Raw genomic sequence first — 18,501 nt, forward strand, 5'->3', positions numbered from 1 at the left:
GGGGGGGTAAGTGTCACGAGTTGGTACGGCGTCTAGCTGTTTTTTGATTTTTCCTTTCCGCGGGCTCGAACCCGCGACCTCTGTACTACCTGCCTGATATGGACGCGTTGTTATCTACTGTACGATTAGATTAGATAGGACGGCAGTGCACGGCACAGCTCGGGCCCCGCTGACGCAGCCGCTCTGACTCACCGGCCCCCGGGGCCGCGTCGGCATGCTGCGCACAGACCAGCTGCGCACAGACCAGCGCGCACAGCCTGCCCTTATCTCCCCATGTATATAAGCCGGCCTCTGCTGCCCTAGGGACCTCAGTTTCGACCTCTTGTCCCTAGGTCAGTAAGCTCATGTACTTACTTACCTTTCTAATGCTAACTTACTTGTCCCTAGCCTTAGGTTTGAGCCTCGCTCACCATCGCTTCGGTGAGAACCAGTCGGACACCCCTCGCTTCTAGATATTTCCCTGTCGCTTGACCTCAAGTCGCGACAAGGGACAAGTAAGTTAGCATTTAGAAAGGTAAGTAAGTACATGAGCTTACTGACCTAGGGACAAGAGGTCGAAACTGAGGTCCCTAGGGCAGCAGAGGCCGGCTTATATACAGGGGTGGATAAGGGCAGGCTGTGCGCATTGGTCCGTGCGCAGCTGGTCCGTGCACAGCATGCCGACGCGGCCCCGGGGGCCGGTGAGTCAGAGCGGCTGTGTCAGCGGAGCCCGAGCTGTGCCGTGCACTACCGTCCTATCTAATCTAATCGTACAGTAGATAATGATGCATCCATATCGGGCAAGTAGTACAGAGGTCGCGGGTTCGAGCCCGCGAAAAGGAAAAAATTAAAAAACGGCTAGATGCCGTACCAACTCGTGACAGTCGTGGTTTGCATCGCCATCAATAGCTGATTCCGGAACAGGTACAACATCTGTTCCGGGTGCATGTTGGCTGACTGGCTCGGCAGGAGGGTGCTGGTCGTGCAACAATTGCTCCCCCTCGAGCGGCATATCGACTGCAGCTACGGAAATGCCCGGCTCGAAATGGACATCACGTTCCACGCCAACAATCCGCTTGTCCGGCCAGTAGACCCGGTGACCTTTGCTTTGCAGGTCAAAACCAACCCAACGGCCGCGCTTTGACTTGACGTCGAGTTTGGTTGCAGGGTCAATGCGTACCCACACTGTGGCGCCAAAGCGAGGTAGCCCGGCGAGATTGGGTTTGTTGCCCGTGGCGAGCTCATGCGGGGTTGCACTGGGAGTGTTGCTTGTGGTCGTGCGGTTGCAAAGCCACACAGCATGAGAGACAGCCTCACCCCAAAGAAACTTCGGGAGACTGGCACCAATGAGCATAGCGCGAGCATGCTCAGTCAAGGTGCGGTTCAGGTGCTCGGCTTTGCCGTTCTGTTGGGGCGAGTCGTGTATGGTGAGCCGGCGGATGGTTCCCTCCCCCTCGAGGTAAGCTTTGTATTCTTCACTTAGATACTCGCCCCCGCAGTCGCACTGTAGCTCCTTTGCATGTTCGGCGCTACGTTGTGTTTTAGCCCAAGCCCGATATGCTTTGTAACGGCCAAACGTGTCGCTTTTCCGTCGCAAAAAGTGAACGATGGCCTCGTCGGAGTGATCGTCGAGGAACAAGACATAGTACTCCTTGCCACCGAGAGTAGCCACAGGCGCCTTTCCCCAGACGTCCATGTGAACGCGCTCACCGTACTTGGTAGCACGTGGGCTTGAGCGCTGCTTTGGGAAAGGCTCATGGGCATGTTTGGCTCTCATGCACGAGTTGCAGAAGACGCTGGACTCGTCCGACAGCCTGATACCTTCGACCACACCCGCACGGACCATTTTGAGCAAAGCGGGGCTGTATGCATGGCCCATGCGACAATGCAGCTCATGCAGTGACACGGACATGACCTCTGCACTGAGCGCTCCCTCCTGTGCACTGCTATCTGTCGAGGTAGAGTATAGCCCCTGATGAGCGGGGATGAGCGACAAGGTGCGTCCATTGGGGGCTATGAGATGACAGCCGTCGGGTTCAAAACGGACGGAGAAGCCAGCTTTGGTGGCCCGGCTGACGGAGATAAGGGAGTGGGGAATACTCGGTGTGTACAAAACATCCTGGAGCTTCACCTTCATCTTACTGCCCTTGTATTCAGTCGGCAGTAGGACATCTCCCTCTCCGGTAGCGTAAAACACCCGACCGTCAGCCGTCCGGATAGGCTTAGGATGGATGCTGCAGAAGTTCGCAAAATCTGTGCGTATGGGGTGCAAGTGTCGTGTTGCGCCCGAGTCCCAGAGGCGAGGTACGTTGCCGGTTGCAGAGCGCAAGTGGATGTCAGTGACGGGCAAGTCTATGGCTTTGAATGCGAAGACATCGCCGTCATTGTCCAGCTCAGCGATGGCGGCTTTCGCGCTCTCATGCGCATCCGTTGCGGCCTTCTCACGGCGAGCTTTGCTCCTAGGTCCCTGGCCCTCCTTCCCTCCACCTTTACTCCAGCAATTTGGCTTGGTGTGGCCAGCGCGTCCGCAATTCAAGCACTTATTGGAGCTGTCTGCTACAAGAGCAGAGTCGTTGGCGAGAACAGGGCCGGCCAAGGCGAATTCATCTCGCGCTATTGCGTAGATTTGTTCGACCAGTGCTGTTGGAGATAGGCCAGAGCATGGCGTCGCGGAGGTGGTACCAGGCGGTGAAGGTGATGTACCCGGAGTGGGCACCGATGTTGCCAAAGCTATGAGGTGTGCAGAAGACAAGATGGTGCGTACCACACCTCTGTAGCTCAACGGCAGGCATTTGAGGATGATCGCCTTGTAGCCTGCGTCATCGAGGGAGCCTCCGGCGGCGGCGTACTCTGTGCGTAGCCGCTGTAGCTCATTGAGCGTCGGTCGAGGGTCGCTCCCGTTCTCGGTGGTGAGGGCGTGCATACGGGTGAGAATGTCCATCTGAACAAACTCCCCTTGATTTTCGTATTGTTTGCAGACAAGGTTCCAGGCGTCCGAGGCCTTCGGCAGGGAAAGGATGCGAAGCTTCATTGTCTCCGGAATGGTCTGGAAAAGGAGTGCGCGAATGGCTTCATGCTTCCCTGTCCAGATGTCGAGAGCATTCTCGTACTTCTCGTCAGCATCTGAATCGACGCCTGGAGCTGTCGGTTCGATAGGTATTTTGTCGCGACCTTCGAGGAACCGCAATAGGCCCTTGGACGACACCGTCGCCTTGAACTGGGCCTTGAACAAGACCCAGTTCGATCCATCCTCAGCGAGCTTGGGGAGGCGGCTGACGGGCGACTCATTGGAGCCGAGCGTGATCTCGTAAGCGTCGGTAGGGCTCATAACCTGTTAAACCTAACGTGGGACGAGAGCGCTGTACAAATAGTATATTGACTTCAGTAGGCCGTAAGGGACGAACTCGGGATAGGTATGCACCTGTACAAATAGTATATCTACGATACATTAGTATATTGATACTGTTGATATGTCTAAAGGTACTCACTGACTTCAGTAGGCCGTAAGGGACGAACTGAAGTCAGCCTACGCGCGAGAGCAAGAGTTCTACGGTACGAAAATAAGGAACTGTATAGTGAGCCAAACAACGTCCAAACAATGTCCGGACTGCGCCACAGGCGCATCACCGCCAGACATCTCGTACGAACGAGCGTCTGTGCGGAAGGCCTTTCGATCCGCCTGCGGCAGAGCTTGAACGTCAATAAGCCACAGTATGATTCACTGATCCCGGAATGTGTTATATATGGTGCCAATATCATTTCTGGCCGCATATCGAGTTCCCTGCTGTTTCTCCAGAGAGATGTGTAGATATTCATGCTCTAATTGGTCCAGAATCTCTGAGTAATACCATATCGCAGCAGCCACTTATCTATGTCATCACATGCGCATGAAATCGACATTTCGCTAAGTGGTCATACCGCAGACTCCAAGTTCCTCGACTGCGGCATACCGTAGCTCGTGCCGCCGCTCGTCGTCCCACGCGGCTCCAGGATGTACCCAGTCATGTCTATTTCACCATCGTGCACGACGTCAGACGAGGACGCCGCGTCCGCCGAGAACACGTTCGTGTGCCACTCGCTCGACCCAAAGTGCATAGTATCTGCGAGATGCTGCGTCGCAGTCGTTGTCGTCAGCCCCATTGGTGGATAGTGTATGTTCGACAGGTTAAGGAACATGCGCGAAATGAGTATCGTCGTGATGCTATAGGGCGTGAAGTGTGAGTACACGTCTGTCTCAGATGGGAGAAGACACGCACGTTGTCGTGATCGAGCCTATCCATGGGAAGAACTGAACAGTATTGTCAGCCATCCCACTTTAAAGACATGGATAAGATGCTCACGGTTCGATATTCAATGTAAATGTCCAACGCGGTGCAGATAACCAGGGCGCTGCGCAACTTATAATCAGATACACCACGCCGCCTCATCTTGCGTCATGGAAACATACACGAAGTACATGCTGCCTATGCACATGCATTTGCTCAGTCAAGTGCACTATCGTTAACAAAACCAGTGAGCCTCACCGTCGCGTATCAACAGCATGGTGACAGTCAGCTGAGACTGTGCTGTCATCATTACCTTCCTGACGTGGTATGTTAATCGCCAGATAGCTATCACAACCAAGAGCTCTGACACAATGATGCAGGCCTGCGTGAATGCCGTCACTAAAGTGTGGTGCTGATTTCAGTATCCCCATCCGCTAGGGCACAAACCAATCTGCCTTACATCTATGCCCTATGATTAGTGATGAAGATGGGCAGTGACAGCCGTCTGAGACCCACATATTCTCGACGCCTTTCGAGAGGCTATAGTTGATCACACAGCCTATGACTGGATCCTTGGTGTAGGTCTGTCGCGATGCCTGCCACTGGTCGTAGACAGTGTCAGTAACCGCAGCGCACTGCTCGAGGCGACGTACCGTCCATTCTACAATATCTGGGACGTAGAGCACGGCAATGAATAACGGAAGCAGCAGCTTCTGCCCGTTGATTGCATACACACGGAAACCAGATATCACTATGCCGCGTGAGTGGATACTAGGACGACCCAGACAGTCAGCATGCCTACCTCCGAAGACAAGGCGGAGAACCGCGTTCACTAGAAGTACAAGCAGATTACCTATGAATACGCTGTGACAGTCCCGGAAGACCCAGCCAACAAGCCAGGCCAGTAGGAAGATCATCGTCGAGAGATGCATCGATGTGTACAGCACGGCGATGGCGGAGAAGCGTCGGCGTGCAAGGAAGCGCACTTGCTGCTCTATAGTGATGACAAGCTCATACGTGTAGACGGCTGCGTTCCAGGGCGGCCTGTCAGTTCGTCGACCTGTTCAAGGATCGACAGCCAACGTACTGAGACAGGCTACAGATGCGACATTTTGCAGGTAGCTGTATTGTGCACAAGAATATGAAAACGCTGACACTAGAACCGAGTTTCAGTAGCTCCCATGCGGGTGGAAGGACTCACATTTGCCGCAGGTACTCGGCGTCACTCAGCGCCGACATCTTGCGTGCCGTGACACGACAAGGGAAGGTCAGTGATTAGGTCAAATAGAAGGCAGTCTGTATATATGTATGTTTGTCTTCCCCGCGAGACCACTCGAAGATGCTACTGCCAACACATTCCCGTGGTCGTGATGGCATGCAGAGAAGCAAGTGTGCGAACTCACAGGTGCCATCTGTTAGTGATGAATGGAAAACGTCTTCCCACCATCTTTGGAAGGTGAGGGGCCGTCTGAATACCACACCAGCCATGTCCCCGCCTCTATTCGGCGACATGCAGTCCAATCCTAATCCACGCGAGTTGGTCTTGAAGTCCACAATCTTGTTCCTCTCCACCACCCTACGACGACTGGCCCAAGTATTAGTAAATAAGACTCAGGGTCTTTGGTATATAGTTCAGCGTCAGTGCGCAGCAATATGAAACCTTAGCCCTGAGTCCTGAGCGTTTAAGCAACGGGGATCAAGCGAGTGGTAACGAAGTTGGATGACACAACTGTCCTCCAGGTTCTGCGAGTTCTGTAAAGCGAACATCAAACAACAGCTAGTCAAGTGCAGATGTGAAGGAAGCACGGCCCAACGCGAAGTGTATCGCTGTCGTCTTCGGGAGAGGCACGACCTGTACCTCCAGAGACCAAGAGCTGCTACTCCTGTAGAAGGTTTGAATGATTTGACAATGCCGCAACGGTGGCACTGAATATATCATTCGGATGAAGCGTTGGCCTCGATACGACACTGTTCCGACATAGCCCCGTGCGACATATTGGACAGACGCTTCTTGTAGATGGTAGAGTGCATCGCACCACTGTACCCATGACCGCAAAATGTTCAAACTTAGTACTGACTGGCCTGGATGCAGAAAGTGCATTCTCCCGAGTTATCCCGAGGACCCCGAGTAAACGCTGTGCATCCCCATGATCGCAGACACTCTACAATCGCAGCATTGGTTTGAGCGTGTTTTCAGTCTCATGGACTCGGAGATGACCGTCGACGGCATTCCCCTGGCGCATGTCTATGGCAAACCGCGACATCAGCGCGGAAGTCAAGCTAAAACATACATCAACGGTTCAGCCTCGTCATTAACGGTGGTAGACGGTCCATATCTCGATGAACTCATGTTAAAAGAGCCCATAAGCTATACGCTGATCGTCATCTGTGATAGATGGCTAGTTTCCGCAAGATTATATGTGCTTCGAATCAGGCAGGAGTTGAGTGGCCGACGCGGGGATTAGCGCCCATCGTCCATTTTTGGTTCAGCAGCACCTTCATAGCGTGGCTGCTACTTCCTTGTCAACGCTACCACTAGGCTAGATATTGAGTGTCCATTCCACCTTATTCCAAGTCAGTGCAGCATCACATAATGCCAACTCCAATCAACATTATACGTGACTTCTGCGTGCTCCACAAACCTTCAAGCTCCAATCTTCGTGGCCCGCGAGACCGAAAACGCACTAGCAGCAGGGTTAAAGTTGATGCCCTAGGGCATCGTTCCACGTCGCAAATTTCCTTGCGTGATGCCGTAAGTATAACAGTCACTATACGGATGCTGATCGCGTTGCCTCACGTCCTACGTGTTACTACTGTCATCCCTACCGGGATGGTTGACCCCTTACCGATGACTGCTTGATCCTGCTTCTAACTGATGATGGTTCACCCTTCAACGCTCTGCTGACGCCCTCACCAGCAAATCGCGGGACAAATGGAAAATCCACGAAGATGTACCTCGCATAGCATTGAGCTTAGACTGCCGTGTAAGATGTCATGTAGGAGTAAGCATTCCCACCAAAATGTGACCGAGAACTGTCTCATCACTCTAGAATGCACAGACAGAAACCGTACTATCCACCATCAGCTAGATTGTGACGAAGATAAGACAGTCGAGCTGAACATAGAGTTCCAACTTAAAATGTATTATCTCAATAGTCACCGCATCTGGAAAAGTACCAATATCAGCGCACTCCGCATCGCATCGAGGCTTAGCGGGATGCCTCAAAGTCTATCCTGGTATGGTGCCTGACATCATGACCCAGATGCTTCGCCAGCGTCTAATAGGTATGCCTCAATCATCAAGCCTGGGACACCTCGTCTCCCGTTCACGTAGCATGTGAACGATACAGCGCTTCACCGTCACAAAGCACAGGCATGCCGCGGTCGGCTCATGGCGCTTGCAAGTCTTAGTATGTTCGGATGCAGAACATAAGCGTATTGTCTGCGCTGACGAGAGTATGACAGCTACATATATGAGTGTGTCATGTCGTACTGCTTCGCTGGACGAGCCCATTCATTCTCCCGACTGCGACTCAGGCTAGGTGCCGATTCGAGTATGCCGCTTCCACTCGATAGCTATGTGCTGTTGTGCGTCAGCGTTCTTCTTGTGGTCGCAGCCCACTACGCCTACAGCCGTTGGCTGTTCTCCACGCGTCGACTTCCTCTCCCTCCTGGACCTCCGCGCGCTCCTTTCCTGGGGAACATACACCAAGTACCTTTGATGTCTCAGCATAAGAAATTTGCGGAATGGTCCCGGAATTGCGGTCAGTCCTTCGATCCGTCTCACACACCGCTCACACTAACGCGTCAAACGACGTGTAGGGGATCTGTTTTGTGTACAAATATTTCACAAGTCAATGTTGATTATCAGCTCCATACAAGTGGCTCGCGATTTGCTGGAGACACGCTCGGCAAAATACTCAGACAGGCCGTATTCCGTCGTAGCGAACGAATTGTAAGTCTTTCATATGCGACACAACAGCGATTCTCACGGAGCATGGACGAGTAGCGTGTTTCCCTTTCGCAGGCCGATCTTGGGGCTCATGCCCTATGATGAACGGTTCAGGCGTCTGCGTAAATGGTTCCAAGGCGCATTGGAGACGAAGGCTTCCCTGCAACAATATCATCACATACAGCGGAGGGAGGTCGGGAGACTTCTGTCGGATCTCGTACACACTCCGAAAGAGTTCTTCTCTCACATCAGGAGGTGCGCTTCAAGTTCTTCATCTCTACTCAAACACGTTGACTCACCCATGATCAGATATAATGGTGCACTGATGCTAGAAATTGCTTACGGACATCCGGTCGCGTCCGCAGAAGACGAGTACATGGCATTCGCCGACCGCTCCGTCGCTGCCCTCACCGACATCGGTAGTATTGCCTCTACACTGGTCGATTTCGTTCCCATTTGTAAGTCAAGCGCACAATACGATCTTGTCATGGAATGCAAGGTGATTCGTCATTATAGTGAAGTACATCCCGACATGGATGCCCGGCGCAGGCTTCAAGCGTCAAGCCCTGCGTGCTAAGGATATGTGGGCCGAGATGACACGCATACCGTACCAGAGAGTTCGTGATGACATGGTCAGGAAAACCCAACTCGTCATTGCCGGGTTGTTGAATGCACGAATGGCTGCCTCTTAGGCTCTGGGGAAAGCAAAGCTCTCGTTTACCACTTTCATGATTCAAGAGGTGTCGCGAGATGGGCATCTCACAGACAATGATGAGTACGACATCAGCAATTCTGCATCCCAGATGTACGGAGGTGAGTGCTCGCTCCTGCTTTTTCTATGCTGAATGCTCACTTGGCTCAAGCCGGGGTTGAGACCGTAGGTCGACTCTACATACGGCCGCAGGAGAGATTGCCAACTGAACTTCATCGAAGACCTTGCATACGTTGCTTACTCTCCTTCTGGCATTCACAATCTATCCGAAAGTTGTCGACAAGGCGCAAGCGGAAATCGATAGAGTCATTGGTACATCTCGACTTCCCGAGCTTGCCGACAGGGAATTCCTGCCATACTTGGGTTGTATTGTCCAGGAGGTGCTTCGGTGCGTTCATCCTTCTTTAGTTAATGCTACATAATTAACATACATTATCACAGATGGAACCCTATAACGCCGCTCGGTAGAACATTCCTTTCAGAGAATGCTCGGCATTGAGAGTTGACGCTGGCTCAGGAGTACCCCACTGTCTTCAGGAGGATGACAGCTACAACGGATATGGTCTCCCGGGAGGCTCCATGTTTATCATAAACGTGTGGTATGTTCAACCCTACTATGAGACTCGTACGGCTCACTGTTGAATATTTGAACTCATTTTAGGGCAATCAGTAGAAATCCAGCGCTGTACCCAAATCCTGAAGTGTTTCGTCCAGAACGCTTCGAGGAGATGGACGCTGAGACAGCCAGTGCGCGGGATCCGCGGAAGTATCTCTTCGGGTTTGGTCGCCGGTAAGACGGTTGTCCAAATTGTCTTTCAGAGCCTGATTTGTTCTCTGCTACAGTATCTGCCCCGGTCGCTACCTCGCTGACTCCAGCGTCTGGCTTGTGGCGGCTAATGTCCTCGCCACCATGGATATCCGCAGGGCGCGCGACTCAGCAGGTCGCGAGATCATACCCACGCCGTCGTTCAAGGGCGGCATTGTCAGGTCAGAGCTAATATATAATACATATAAGATAACGCCAATGATGTTTAACAGCCATGTTGAACCATTCGAATGCGACATTCGACCCCGCTCTCAGAAGACTATAGATCTCATTGCTGAGCGCCACTACGAGACCACTGATTGAACTAGATGAACGGATTATCAATTCATGAGTTACGATGAAAAATTTTGCTCAGGCCCACTCGTATTTGTTCGATCTCACAATCGAACACACTGGCAGGAACAATGGCATATCCGGAGAGCTCACTGCATGCACATCGTCCACCACTCTCAAGGGTGGTCGAGTGCGAAGTCACAACCACGCTCATGGGTGCTCGGTCAGACTATCATAAGTTCGTCAACCTTAATGTGCCCTCCTTTGGCCTCTGCAAGCAACCGTCGCAGGGAATCGCGCTCACGACTCAGTAGTCGTCCGTATATCTGCCCAAAAGCTTTCGCAGCAATAGCTTTCGTGGAACACCAAAGCACGACAGCGGGTCTGGCACACATGAACACGCTGGACCCTGCGTTCCTCTTCGACTGATTTCCTAACCCCCGACAAGTGAATGCGCACCCGATGAACCCGATGAGCTCGAGCATCAGGCAGGTTGGGAGGCGTTGAGAGATCTCGTGCCCGCTCCATCTGCAGCTCGCGCGTTGAGCTCATGAGGTTGACAAGTCTACAGAAAACCCAATATTGATAGACCTCCCGCGCAAAAAGTACAGATATGCGGCATGGAGCATAGCGGCGCTCGGCACCTCCGCCCTCACAGTAAGTACTGTTCACGACAGCCATATATGGTATGTGATCCGTGCCGATGTCTCGATACGACTCGTCTGTTTGGCAATGTCTACATCGTCGCTCTCTACTTCTGCAAACAAAGGTAGACAGCGACAAACTCCGAGTCTGCGATGCCAGTAGCTTCCTTGATCCGACCATTAGTCATGAATTAGACATGTATTATACACCGAGTTATTTCTGAGGAGGGATATAGCGCCTCAATGAACAATGACGGCGGGAGGACGAGGGGATTGTAGCGAGCGTGTGTCTGCATCACTGCTGAATCCTACCGCGAGCTTCTGCCCCACTTTGCCGATTTGTGTACTTTGCGAGGGGAGGTCTATCCATATTGGTTTTGCTGTAAATCTGGCGCACAGCAACGACAAGATTGGACCGCTGCTGCGATGATTACGACATATCCCTATGCCCTAGAACGAGGTTTGTGGCGGAACCCCCAACAGTCCCAATAATGATAGTCCTCCCCTCAAAGATTACACTCTGGGACGAATGTGGGGCAGAAGCTTCGGCTGAACATGGCAGCGGCGCAGAACCTACCATCTACTGCGCTCAGCTTCAGCCTCGCAATGATTTCATCGCGTCGCACATAGATGCTCCGTGCATGTTGTCAGCCTCGCAGAACCCGGTGACTCACTGGAAGTACCAGGAATATCTGGTGAAATTCACGGGGTCCTCACGATGAAATGATCGGCAAACAATCGCTGATATGAAAGCAGTGTTCATGACTGCCCGCACAGCAAAAAGCTAGATATGTGACGACGGATCGACATGCATACCTCACAAGCTCCATCAAAGGTTCCTACGATAGTCGGATATGTACCCACTACAACACGTCATGCTGTCCGCTGTGCTCCGCGCGAAGAGAGTAGCGTTGGAGAAGGCGAGTGAAAGCTTGATAATATATCCACCGTTGTCGAAGCCGCAGAAGGAGAAGCAGCCACACTGGTGCAAGGAGCGGGGCGGGGCACGGACAAGAATACACGTCGATCGTTGCGCAACACTGTTAAAGCGAGCCGCTGATTGGCCCGAGCTGGCGCAGGTCCACGAACGGACGCGATCGGTTGTGGAGAGACGGCCGAAGAAACCAGGGCGTATTTTCTCATGTGCACGGCACCGAGGAGGGCGGTCTGTCGCATTCGGATTACCGCGTCCGAGTGTCAGCAGACGTGCGACCGCGGTCATGGGCGGACTTGGGAAGTCGGGCTGGCTAGTGCCAAGAGCGCGGGGCAGCCTTAGCGGGACGAGTGCGGCGTGCAGATCAGGCGAGAGTCATAGGGATCGCGTCAAGCTCGCTGTGCGCGACGGCGACGAACGCGTCTAAGGGACGCGTGAAAGTGGAAAAGGATGAAGCGGGCGCGTCGACGGTCGGCGTAAGAGCGGAGGCCGGGGTGTATCGGGGCGTTCGTCCGAAGGGCCAATCACCGCCCATAAATTCGTCAGGCCCCGCGGCACTTGCCGACACACGTCTTGCCTTTGCTCTCTCGCTCTCCGCTCTTGCACGTCGACGTCCACGACGATGCTCAACCTTTCCTCTCGCACAGCGCATGCCTGGCGGTCGCTCCAGCGGCTGGCCGCCGGCATGGCCACCGTTGCAGAACCCAACATTGGCGCAACCAAGGTCCCTATGTCGCTCCTTGAGCCTAGTGCATACATCAACTACCAGCGCATCGAGGATAACCTCGCAATTGTTCGCGAGAGGTGAGTGTCGCGTCACCGTCGCGAACAAGACGATACTTCGCAGCAGAGTGTAGAACGGAACTGATTCCGACGCGCAAATAGGCTGAAGCGGCCTCTGACCATGTCAGAGAAGATTGTGTACGGTCACCTGGATGACCCACACAACCAGGAGCTCGTGCGAGGAAAGAGTTATCTCAAGCTTCGCCCTGACGTGAGTTCCTACTTGCCGATGCGTGTGTTTATGACGCTAACACATCAACAGCGAGTTGCGTGCCAGGACGCTACGGCTCAGGTATGCGTTTATCCAATCCCTCTCGTGTATGCGACCTACTTGGCATCATTCGTTCTTTCCCCTTGCTGCCCCCCCCCCTCTGTGTTTGCGTTTTCCTCCCGTTTTCTTCAGCGCGTCATGGCCATATCACCTCGGGAGTGCGAGAAGCGCTGGTGACCCCGCGTCTGCACTATCATCATTATGACGTTTATCTGTGAGGTCATCGCAATTGCTTGCGAGCCTCCAACATTTTGAATGTGGGCAACGTGATTGTCCGTCTTGTGCCCGGAGCATATACACTACCTTCTGCAATGGACAAGCTGGCCAATCACTTCTCCGCGTATATCGCTCCGATTATCATGCATGTCTTTCACTTTCAGCTCTGGCCGTGCCATGTCCATACACCGCTCGCCCTCTTCCAGAGCACATATTTTCTGAACATCTTAGTCACGCGTCGCAAATGCTGATCTCGTATTCTTCCGTAGATGGCGATTCTCCAGTTCATGTCTGCTGGCATGGACACCGCTGCCGTCCCGACCACTGTGCACTGTGACCACTTGATTGAGGCCCAGATTGGTGGACCGAAGGATCTGGAGCGGGCGGTGAACACTAACAGGGAAGTGTACGACTTCTTGGCTACGGCAACTGCCAAGGTAAGTTGTGCTCTGCCGCTGTTATTGAACTTTGGATTGAGCCGATTTGCTTTCAGTATGGTCTCGGTTTCTGGCGACCTGGCTCTGGTATCATTCACCAAATTATCCTCGAGAACTACGCCTTCCCCGGCGGTCTCATGATCGGTACGGACTCGCACACACCTAACGCTGGAGGTCTCGGCATGGTTGCTTGTGGTGTTGGTGGTGCTGACGCTGTCGACGTCATGGCCGGTCTCCCATGGGAGCTTAAGTGCCCCAAGGTCATTGGTGTTAACCTCACTGGCAAGATCGGCGGCTGGACGACGCCCAAGGATGTTATCCTGAAGGTTGCGGGTATCCTCACGGTCAAGGGCGGTACTGGTGCTATCGTCGAGTACAAGGGTCCTGGTGTCGAATCGCTCTCGTGCACGGGTATGGCTACGATTTGCAACATGGGCGCTGAAATTGGTGCAACGACTTCGATCTTCCCCTTCAACCACCGTATGGTCGACTACCTGAACGCGACGAAGCGTGGTGATATCGCCAAGTACGCTCAGAGCTTCGCGCATAACCTGCAGGCCGACAAGGATGCCGACTACGACCAGCACATCGAGATTGTGAGTGCTTCATCCAATGTCCTGTGCGCATATACTAATGTTCATACAGAACCTGTCCGAGCTTGAGCCCCACATCAACGGTCCCTTCACCCCCGACTTGGCTACCCCTATCTCGAAGTTCAAGGAGGAGGTCGCGAAGAACGGCTGGCCCGCAGAGCTGAAGGTTGCGCTTATTGGTTCTTGCACGAACTCATCATATGAGGACATGTCACGCGCTGCGTCTATCTGCCGTGAGGCTGCGTCGCATGGTCTGCAGACAAAGAGCAAGTTTACGGTCACCCCTGGTTCGGAGCAGGTTCGTGCGACGATTGAGCGCGACGGCCAGATCGGTGCTTTCGAGGAGGTCGGCGGTCTTTTGCTCGCCAACGCTTGCGGCCCGTGCATTGGTCAGTGGGATCGCCGTGACGTCAAGAAGGGCGATGCCAACTCCAGTATGCATTCTGTATTGTGTACGATGGCATCATAGCTCACATTCCTTCTAGTCATCACCTCTTACAACCGTAACTTCACCGGCCGTAACGACGCGAACCCTGCTACCCACGCATTCGTCGCGTCGCCCGACATCGTCACTGCGATGGCGTTTGCTGGTGATCTCGGCTTCAACCCTCTGACTGACTCGCTCACTGGTGCTGACGGCAAGCCGTTCAAGTTCAGCGACCCCTCCGGCCACGAGCTGCCTCCTACCGGCTACGACCCCGGCCAGAATACCTACCAGGCTCCTCCCGCGGACCGTGCCAGCGTCCAGGTTGCAGTCAGCCCCACGAGCGACCGTCTCCAGCTGCTGAAGCCCTTCGCGCCATGGGACGGTAAGACCCCGACGGACCTCCCCATCCTCATCAAGGTCAAGGGCAAGTGCACGACTGACCACATTTCGGCTGGTGGCCCGTGGCTCAAGTACCGTGGCCACCTGGAGAACATCTCCCGTGAGATTCTTCGCTCCTGTTGTATGCTCAAAGGCTAATGCTGCGACAGAAAACTGCTTGATTGGTGCGATCAACGCGGAGAACGGCGAGGCGAACAAGGTCAAGAACCAGATCAACGGCGAGTGGGGCGGTGTCCCGCAGACGGGTGCATGGTACCGCGACAACGGCATCAAGTGGGTCGTCATCGGCGACCACAACTACGGTGAGGGCTCGTCGCGTGAGCACGCTGCCCTCGAGCCGCGCTTCCTCGGCGGTCTCGCTGTCATCACCCGCTCGTTCGCGCGTATCCACGAGACGAACCTCAAGAAGCAGGGCATGCTCGCGCTGACGTTCGTGGACCCCGAGGACTACGAGAAGATCCAGCCGAGCGACCGCGTCGACATTGTCGGCCTCGAGAGCTTCCAGGAGGGCAAGAACCTGACGCTTGTGGTCAAGCACCAGGACGGCTCAAAGGAGGAGATCGCGCTCGCGCACAGCTTCAATGCCGGCCAGATCGAGTGGTTCAAGGCGGGTTCCGCGCTCAACCTGGTACGCTCTCGTTGTCCTGCGTGTTCTTTATTCGTGGCGCTGACCATGCACTGTGTAGATGGCCGCGAAGGCGAAATCAGGGCAACAGTAGACGAGGAGGCGCATGGACGCTCTGTAGATGCAGGGGACTGTCACCTTACCTTACTGTGTAGTTTTACGTTTGCGCGTGCAGCTGTGACGACCGCTTTGCGTTCTTTATTGTTTTCCGTGCCATCTCCCTCCACATGTCGTCTCTTCTGGCTCCATCACGATGTAATGAGCTAGAGCAATCAAAATCATTCACGACTGCAGTGGCTGCGCTATAGGTATATGTTATTTGATGGTACAAGAACTATCTCTTCTGCTCTGACTTGAGTCTGATGGAGTACAAAGTGGACCAAGCCCGTCAGGGTGAGCAGGGATTTCTCAACGCCTCCCAACGTGCCTGATCCTCTAGTTCATCGGGTTCATCGGGTGCGCATTCACTTTTCGGAGGTTAGGAAAACAATCGAAGAGGGACGCAGGGCTCAGCGTGTTCATGTGTGCCAAACCCGCTGTCGCGCTGTGGCGTTCCTCAATTGCGAGATCCAACAAATACGAGTGAGCCTAATCATCACTTCCCGTCGTAACTCCTAGATCGTTAATCCATTGATATATTTTAACCAGTCGTCTCGTACTTGCGCTCAGCAATGAGATCTATAGTCCTCTGAGAACGGGGCCGGATGTCGCATTCGAATGGTTCAACGTGGCTGTCAACATCATTGGCGTCATCTTATATGTATTATGTATTATCTCTCACCTGATGATGCCGCTCTTGAACGACGGCGTGGGTATGATCTCGCGACCCGCTGAGTCGCATTCCCTGCGGATATTCATGGTGGCGAGGATACTAGCCGTCACAAGCCAGATACTGGAGTCGGCGAGGTAGCGACCAGGGCAAATACTGCATGAGAAAATACATCACGGTATGCAAAGACAATCTGAACTTATGTCCTACCGGCGACCAAACCCAAAGGTGTACTTCCGCGGATCCCGCGCACCAGCTGTCTCAGCGTCCATCTCCTCGAAGCGCTCTGGGCGAAATACTTCGGGATCTGGATACAGCGCCGGATCTCTAGTCATTGCCCTGGAAGTTAGTTTATATGTAATTGAGTGAGATTGGCAAGCAGCGTGTATATTCTGCACATACCAAATGTTCGCAACAATCATTGAGCCTCTCGGGAGACGATATCCATTATAGCTGTCGTCCTCCCGGAGAGCATGGGGCATCCCTGAGCTCATGTCAACTCTTGGTTTCCATGATGCTCAGATACGAGGGTCTTACCCAGTGGCCCTGCAGGATACCATCTGTGATCGATGTGTGACGAATAGGTGAACTAAAGCGTAGTGAAGTGGACGCACCGAAGCACCTCCTGGACAATACAGCCCAAGTATGGCAGAGAGTCCCTGTCGGCAAGCTCGGGAAGTCGAGATGTACCAATGACTCTATCGATTTCCGCTTGCGCCTTGTCGACGACGTTTGGATAGATAGTCAATGCGAGAAGTAGAGCGAGCAATGTATGCAAGGTCTTCGACGAAGGTCAGATGTCACATTCTCCTGCGGCCGTATGTAGAGTCGACCTACCGTCTCAACCCCAGCTTGAGCCAAGTAAGCATTCAAGATAGGAAAGGCATTGATAATACCCACCTCCGTACATCTGGGAGGCAGCATTGCTGATGTCGTACTCATTGTCGTCTGTGAGATGCCCATCTCGCGACACCTCTTGAATCATGAAAGTGGTAAACGAGGGCTTTGCTTTCCCCAGAGCCTAGGAAGCGGCCAATCGTGCATTCAATAACCCGGAAATGACGAGATGGGTTTTCCTGACCATGTCATCACGGACTCTCTGGTACGGTATGCGTGTCATCTCAGCCCACATATCCTTAACACGCAGGGCTTGACGCTTGAAGCCTGCGCCGGGCATCCATGTCGGGATGTACTTCACTATAATGACGAATCACCTTGCATTCCAGGACAAGATCGTATTGTGCGCTTGACTTACAAATGGGAACGAAATCGACCAGTGTAGAGGCAACACTACCGATGTCGGTGACGGCAGCGACGGAGCGGTCTGCGAATGCCATGTACTCGTCTTCTGCGGACGCGACCGGATGTCCGTAAGCAATTTCTAGCATCAGTGCGCCATTATATCTGGCCGCAGGTGAGTCAACGTGTTTGAGTAGAGATGAAGAACTTGAAGCGCACCTCCTGATGTGAGAGAAGAACTCTTTCGGAGTGTGTACGAGATCCGACAAAAGTCTCCCGACCTCCCTCCGTTGTATGTGATGATATTGTTGCAGGGAGGCCTTCGTCTCCAATGCGTCTTGGAACCATTTACGCAGACGCCTGAACCGTTCATCGTAGGGCATGAATCCCAAGGTCGGCCTGCGAAGGGGAAACACGCTTCTCGTCCATATTACGTCAGGATTGCCATTGTGTCGCATATGAAAGACTTACAGCTCGTTCGCTACGACAGAATACGGCCTGTCTGAGTATTTTGCCGAGCGTGTCTCCAGTAGGTCGCGAGCCACTTTGATAGAGCTGACGATGAACATCGGCTTCTGGAATACTTGTACACAAAACAGATCCCCTACATGTCGTTTGTCGCGTTAGTGTGAGCGGTGTGTGAGACGGATCGAAGGACTGACCGTAATGCTGGGACCATTCCGCAAATTTCTTATGCTGATACGTCAAAGGTACTTGGTGTATGTTCCCCAGAAAAGGAGCGCGTGGCGGTCCAGGAGGGAGAGGAAGTCGACGCGTGGGGAAGAGCCAACGGCTGTAGGCGTAATGGGCTGCGACCACAAGAAGAACGCTGACGCACAACAGCACATAGCTATCGTGTGGAAGCGACATGCTCGAATCGGCACCTAGCCTGAGTTGCAGTCGGGAAACTAGATGGGCCCGTCCAGCGAAGCAATTTGACCCGACACTCACACATATATGTGGATATCGTGCTCTCGTCAGCGCAGGTGGTACGCTTACGTTCTGCATCCGAACATACTAAGACTTGCAAGCGCCACGACCCGACCGCGGCATGCCTGTGCTTTGTGACGGTGAGGCGCTGCATCGTTCACATGCCACGTAGCCACACTGGTCGAGGCGCCCCGGTATGAAGGTTTAAGCATACCTATTGGACGCTG

The 18,501-nt window shown here is 53.5% G+C and overlaps 5 protein-coding genes across 5 annotated transcripts; 2 read left to right on the plus strand and 3 right to left on the minus strand.

The window, feature by feature from the left end:
- Positions 1–1,057: 1,057 nt before the first annotated feature.
- POSPLADRAFT_1125497 (hypothetical protein) lies at positions 1,058–1,228 on the minus strand (the record flags this gene model as incomplete). The annotated part of the gene is made up of 1 exon (XM_024483557.1): positions 1,058–1,228. A coding segment is annotated over one exon (171 nt), but the record flags the coding sequence as incomplete, so codon positions are not given.
- Positions 1,229–3,088: 1,860 nt separating this feature from the next.
- Positions 3,089–5,483, minus strand: POSPLADRAFT_1114509 (hypothetical protein; the record flags this gene model as incomplete). Its single annotated transcript, XM_024483438.1, has 11 exons — positions 3,089–3,310; positions 3,384–3,400; positions 3,468–3,526; positions 3,702–3,816; positions 3,930–4,180; positions 4,692–4,706; positions 4,761–4,840; positions 4,898–4,995; positions 5,047–5,304; positions 5,332–5,366; positions 5,446–5,483. Coding segments are annotated over 11 exons (1,188 nt in total), but the record flags the coding sequence as incomplete, so codon positions are not given.
- A 3,022-nt stretch (positions 5,484–8,505) lies between these two features.
- Positions 8,506–10,074, plus strand: POSPLADRAFT_1041314 (hypothetical protein). Its single transcript, XM_024477885.1, has 10 exons — positions 8,506–8,654; positions 8,713–8,828; positions 8,889–9,009; positions 9,060–9,073; positions 9,130–9,296; positions 9,350–9,372; positions 9,426–9,507; positions 9,570–9,698; positions 9,752–9,895; positions 9,947–10,074. The coding sequence occupies exons 1-10, from the start codon at positions 8,522–8,524 to the stop codon at positions 10,035–10,037; spliced, it is 1,020 nt and encodes a 339-aa protein (XP_024335397.1). The 5' UTR covers positions 8,506–8,521; the 3' UTR covers positions 10,038–10,074.
- A 2,138-nt stretch (positions 10,075–12,212) lies between these two features.
- POSPLADRAFT_1173484 (hypothetical protein) lies at positions 12,213–15,628 on the plus strand. The gene is made up of 9 exons (XM_024488235.1): positions 12,213–12,389; positions 12,471–12,579; positions 12,631–12,660; positions 13,125–13,292; positions 13,349–13,888; positions 13,938–14,319; positions 14,371–14,811; positions 14,861–15,339; positions 15,398–15,628. Exons 1-9 carry the CDS (start codon positions 12,271–12,273, stop codon positions 15,428–15,430), a joined length of 2,301 nt encoding a protein of 766 aa, XP_024335398.1. The 5' UTR covers positions 12,213–12,270; the 3' UTR covers positions 15,431–15,628.
- Positions 15,629–15,976: 348 nt separating this feature from the next.
- On the minus strand, positions 15,977–18,214 carry POSPLADRAFT_1060503 (hypothetical protein; the record flags this gene model as incomplete). The annotated part of the gene is made up of 13 exons (XM_024481270.1): positions 15,977–16,067; positions 16,118–16,261; positions 16,316–16,444; positions 16,508–16,589; positions 16,643–16,665; positions 16,720–16,886; positions 16,943–16,956; positions 17,006–17,126; positions 17,187–17,302; positions 17,361–17,509; positions 17,564–17,761; positions 17,816–17,948; positions 18,007–18,214. 13 exons carry the CDS (start codon positions 18,212–18,214, stop codon positions 15,977–15,979), a joined length of 1,575 nt encoding a protein of 524 aa, XP_024335399.1.
- Positions 18,215–18,501: the final 287 nt, after the last annotated feature.

Source organism: Postia placenta (genome assembly GCF_002117355.1).
Source record: "Postia placenta MAD-698-R-SB12 unplaced genomic scaffold POSPLAscaffold_14, whole genome shotgun sequence".
In the NCBI taxonomy this organism is placed as follows: domain Eukaryota; kingdom Fungi; phylum Basidiomycota; class Agaricomycetes; order Polyporales; family Adustoporiaceae; genus Rhodonia; species Rhodonia placenta.